Source organism: Octopus bimaculoides, chromosome 8 (assembly GCF_001194135.2).
Source record: "Octopus bimaculoides isolate UCB-OBI-ISO-001 chromosome 8, ASM119413v2, whole genome shotgun sequence".
Taxonomy (NCBI): Eukaryota; Metazoa; Mollusca; class Cephalopoda; order Octopoda; family Octopodidae; genus Octopus; species Octopus bimaculoides.
Window position 1 is genome coordinate 9,784,283 of NC_068988.1, and position 5,117 is coordinate 9,789,399.

General features: G+C 34.5%; 1 protein-coding gene across 1 annotated transcript in view; it reads left to right on the forward strand.

Moving 5' to 3' along the window:
* The window catches only part of LOC106880717 (myosin-VIIa), a 107,550-nt gene that overhangs the window by 70,521 nt on the left and 31,912 nt on the right, over positions 1 to 5,117 (forward strand). The window contains exons 19-22 of the mRNA XM_052969897.1: positions 9 to 74; positions 1,827 to 1,961; positions 2,385 to 2,456; positions 4,062 to 4,262. Of these exons, the coding sequence (XP_052825857.1) occupies positions 9 to 74; positions 1,827 to 1,961; positions 2,385 to 2,456; positions 4,062 to 4,262 (474 nt within the window). The remainder of the gene's footprint in view (positions 1 to 8; positions 75 to 1,826; positions 1,962 to 2,384; positions 2,457 to 4,061; positions 4,263 to 5,117) is intronic.

Sequence of the window (5,117 nt, forward strand, 5' to 3'; positions counted from 1 at the left end):
TTGAAGAGGAAAACAAACTCCGTAAAAATATGACTGAGAAAAAAGCCAAACAAGAGGCGGACAAACTTCACCAGGTATGTCATCATCTACAAGTCTGTAGAATTTGATATCATTGTTCAATGTCTTTCATGGTGTATATATATATATATATATATATAAAATATACAAGAATAAATATCGCCATCCATTTAGAGAAAAATTTGTAGTTTAAAATCAGTAATTCTTTGACTGCTATTTCTAAATTTTCAGTATGTTGGAGAAGCAACTCAATGCTAATCCCTGTATATTTATGATTATATATATATATATATATATATATATGTATGTATGTATGTATGTATGTATATAAACATTGAGGCAATTGATAAATTGTATTTCATAGTGATTTTTTTTAATTTGGCATAAATATAATTTTTGCATGAGGGGCACGAAGACTCTTGATTGGTGGGTGCAATGGGTGCAAGCGCTCGCCCTAAAATTTTGGGTGGGGATAATGAAATGCTTTGAACATCTTGGATTGGACCTAGGCTTGTACCCCTCAAGCAAATTCCATTCCTGCACATATGGAAGGACAGACACAACAGCTATGTTGTTAAGAAGTTCATTTCACAGTCATTACACGTTTTGGAGTTTTATGTCACAGAGTGGCACCTTGTGGACATGGCTTGTACTATGCTTTGTGAATCAAATTTGGTAGGTAGAAACTATATGGAATTCCTGTGTGTTTGAAGAATGAACTAGCTAAGACTAAATGTCTTAAGCCTTTAGTATTTAAACCAGGCATATCTCACCCGAGTATTCTACCTATCTTATGCTCAAACCACCCAGATCCAGCCTCTCACACTTACCCTATGATATCATTCTAAGAAGATATTATTACCTCATCGTAACTTTAAAGCTACAAGATAACGCATGACAAGTTCAAAAGACTGTAAATAACTAAACATCCTACCCATGCATGCATGGAAGATGGATGTTAAGCGGTGATGATGATTCGACAGAGTAATCTAAGAGTTAAAGGATTAACTTGGACATAATGTCACATCCGTGGTAGGAGACAAACATTCAGTTCTTCACTTTTCCAACCAGCAATTTGACATATGTTCCTTTTAGCAAGCTGCAGTTCTTTAACAAAATTCACATCTCAGATATGCAATGCTGGTGTTATTTCTGAAATTTACTGTACTTTATTTTTCACCAAATTTAAAATTTGGTTTGATATCTTCTTGTTATGAGATGTAAAAATATAGTTTAACTCATTGACTGCAAAAAGCAGGTACAGAAACCCCTCGACTATCGCAGGTGTTACATTCCAAAAAACCCTGCAATAGGTTTAAATCTGTTAAGCAGAAACAGTACTGTACTGCATATTTTCTTTAATGATTTTTATAACTTGTATATATTTTATTACAAATGCAAAACAACATCACAGAGGAATTGATGTAAGCTTAAATAATAAACCGCGATAGGTGAACCATGATATGGCGAGGGATTACTGTATATCCACTCAGCTCTATTACCCTTAACTGCAGAAAGTAATTTTGTCCACCAATCTATCTTTTGTAGAGAACTTCTGTTTGAAACTACTTTTTGTTGCAACATGTAAGTCGAGAGAAAATCGTATTCTTTGCTAGATTTTTTTAACATCAATAACGGAATAAACACGGTGAAAGTGTTAAAATGATGAAGGGTATGAACTTTGCCAAAGCTTGCATGTATTGTTGTGTTCTGTCTTCCATCTCCCTTCTGGACATGTTAGCCTTCATGATTTCTGTTATAGTTTGTGGTCTCTTCTTCTGATTCTCTCCCTTGTCTGATTTTTGCAGGAAAGACTTGCTTCCATCAAAAAAGCTCGAGAAGATGAAGAACTGAAAGAACGCGAAGAAGCAAGCAGAAAAAATAGAGAAATTCAAATAGCAGAACAGAAGCGCAATGAGAATAAAATTGATTATGACAAAATTGTAAATATTTTTTCCTTCCTTAAAAGTTTAATAATAATGATGATGTTGTTGACATCATAGAGTTATGATTATTATTATTATTATTATTATTTTAGAAAAGTTCTGAAAATGTTGAAATTATTTTTGCAGATGATTTGAAAATACATAATTTAAATGTAAATTTAGATAAAGATTTTCTAATTTATCAAACATGTCACTTAAACAGTTGTTAGAAGTTTCACAAAATTGTTTATAGAAAATTACTGTAGCTTGCTAACCAACCACATGGTTCCAATATTTTGATTGCATTTAATATGAATGTTTCAAGTAGTTATGTAAAAATAACCCTTACATAATACCACATATTTCAGTTGTGTGTGTGTATATATGTGTGTATGCATGTGTTGCAATGCATTTCAATTATCCAATCTTCTTTTGTTTCAGGTTGGAGATATGTTTGGTCCCATCTATGATGCAGCCGGCCAAAAGATTGAGACATCATCCTCAATGTTTGGTGTAAATATGGATTTTTAAATATATTTTCTTGTTTTCTGTCCTTTAATATCATCTGACAAATTCCTCATTTTTAGAAACAAGCTTCATTAATTCAAATACATTGATTGCAGATTAAAAATCAATGTTTCATTTTGCTTCTCAAGGTTTAATGAAAATCACAAGCTGTCAGAATCATTAGCACAGTGGTCCATCATTACGTTCTGAGTTCAAATTCTGTCCAGGTTGACTTAGCCTTTCATCCTTTTGAGGTCAATAAAATAAGTACCAGTTGTGTACTGGGGTCAATGTAATTGACTTGACCCCCCTCCCACCACCACCACCAAAAAAAGAAAAAGACTTGCTGTCCTTGTATCAAAATTTGAAACTGGTATAACGATCCATATAAAAAGAAGAGTGATTGGTGTATTTTACCTGATATATATATTCAGATGTGCAAATATTTAAAGCATTTATGGCATTAAAACTTTCATTATCAACTCCAAATTTGACCAAAATGCTGTTTTTGTAGTCCAATCTATTTGTATTTCTGTCACAAGATATTCCTTAATCTAGTTTTAAAATGCGTTAATTGTAACTATTAATTAAAGCAAGGGAAAAAAAATCTAGATTTCGTTTTTCACATGTTTAGTACATTTATGTTACTTTAAGTTTTGGCTCAGATGTATTTAGACAAGTTGGGAAATTAAGTATTTGAGCCAGAATAACTGAACTTCCTTACTGCAAAGTGAAAGAGAGAGGTTAATGGCAGGATGAGGGGGTTCTGGGTTTTATCAACACCATATTTCAGAACATTGGAAAGTGAGGTTTTGCCAGGATAGAAGAGAGGGGCTTATTGATAATGGATAAGAGAGGATTAACCCTTTAGCATATGATGCTTCGTTATCCTCATTGTTTTGAATTCATCATGCATCATTTTGTAGCTTAGAGATTTTGATGGGATTTAGTTTTAGAATGACATTGTAGAGCAGGTGTGATAAGCTGATTCTGACCAGTTTCAACATGAAAGAAGTAGAATATCTTCAGTCAGATATAGCTGGTTTAACTGCTAAAGAGTAAAATAATTTTCTTTCAGACATTTCCATAATAATCTTGGTTAGGTTTGTTTATGGAACAGGGAGCTGGAGACCTTAGCTCAAGATTTGTTGCTAAGCATTATTTTGATCTTTTTATGGGCCCCAATTTGATACTAAATAACCCCTGGTTGTACTTTTCAAACTTGGATGCAAATTGATTGGCAGTAAGATGCCAGCTCAGCTGACAATTCCCAAAATAGTTACTTTGGGATCCAAGTGTTTTCATTCTCTTGCAGCAGACCTCTTTTGAGAAAAATCTCTTCTACCTATACACTTTGATGTACACAAACAATAGCACTGCAGACAGGGAAAAGCAGTGGGAGTTGGTTCAACAGAATTGTGAGATGCTTTTGCTGTAAGTTTGGTCAAAATAGTTGGAAATGAATAAACTCTGCTGAAGAAACCCAAGGGCCAGGAATGGGCAGTTTGTTTCACCTATCATCAAAATTCTGTCTAAACTCTATTTTTTCTATTCTTTCAAAATAGAAAATATTCTTTAAAGTCATTTATTCCCATTTTCTCTTTATTACAGAGTACAAGTTTCGAAAGAGCAAAGGTTGCTGAAGGGGAGACCAACATACAGCCACTTCACTTACCTGACCAAGAATTACTGCAGGAATACAAATTTCCTAAGTTTGTTTCTCTCTATTTCCAAAACAATGCCTCCAGTATCTATATTAGACGGGCTCTCAACGAACCATTGTTACACCTTCAAAACCCAGGAGATCAAATGGTAAATTCAGAATCAGTTATATGTCACCTTCATCTATTTCCATTCCTGGCTTTATTTCTTTTAAACTCTTTTATCGTCATCATCATCGTCATCATTTGGTGTTAGGAAGGACGTCCAAATGTAAAACCCCTGCCAAATCAGACAACATGAGCCTGGTGCTGCCCCTCAGCCTACCAGCCCTGGTCAAACAGTCCAACCCATGCCAGCATGGATAATAGACATTTACTGATGCTGATGATGACGATCATCGTCATCATTATCATCCTTTAATGTCTCTTTTCTATACTGGCATGCGTTGAGTGGTTTTTTTATGTTCTGAGTTCAAATCCCAGCAAGGTCAACTTTACCTTTCATCTTTGCGGGGTGAATAAAATAAGTACTAATTGAACACTGAGGTCAATATAATCAACTTAGACCCTCCCCCGAAATTGCTGGCCTTGTGCCAAAATTTGAAGCTATTATTATTAAGGTGGTGAATTGGCAGAACCATTAGCATGCTGGACAAAATGCTTAGCGGTATTTCATCCGTCCTTGCATTCTGAGTTCAAATTCTGCCGAGGTTGACTTTGCCTTTCATCCTTTCTAGGCCTATGAAATAAATACCAGTTATGCACTGGGATCAATGTAATCAACTAGTCCCCGTTCCAAACGTTTCAAGCTTGTGCCTTTAATAGAAAGGATTATCATCATCATCATCATTATTATTATTATTATTATTATTATTAAGGTGGTGAGCTGGCAGAATCATTAGCAGGCCAGGCGAAATGCTTGGCAACATTTCATCTGTCTTTATGTTCTGAGTTCAAATTCAACCGAGGTCAGCTTTACCTTTCATTTTTAAAGGGTTAATAAAAT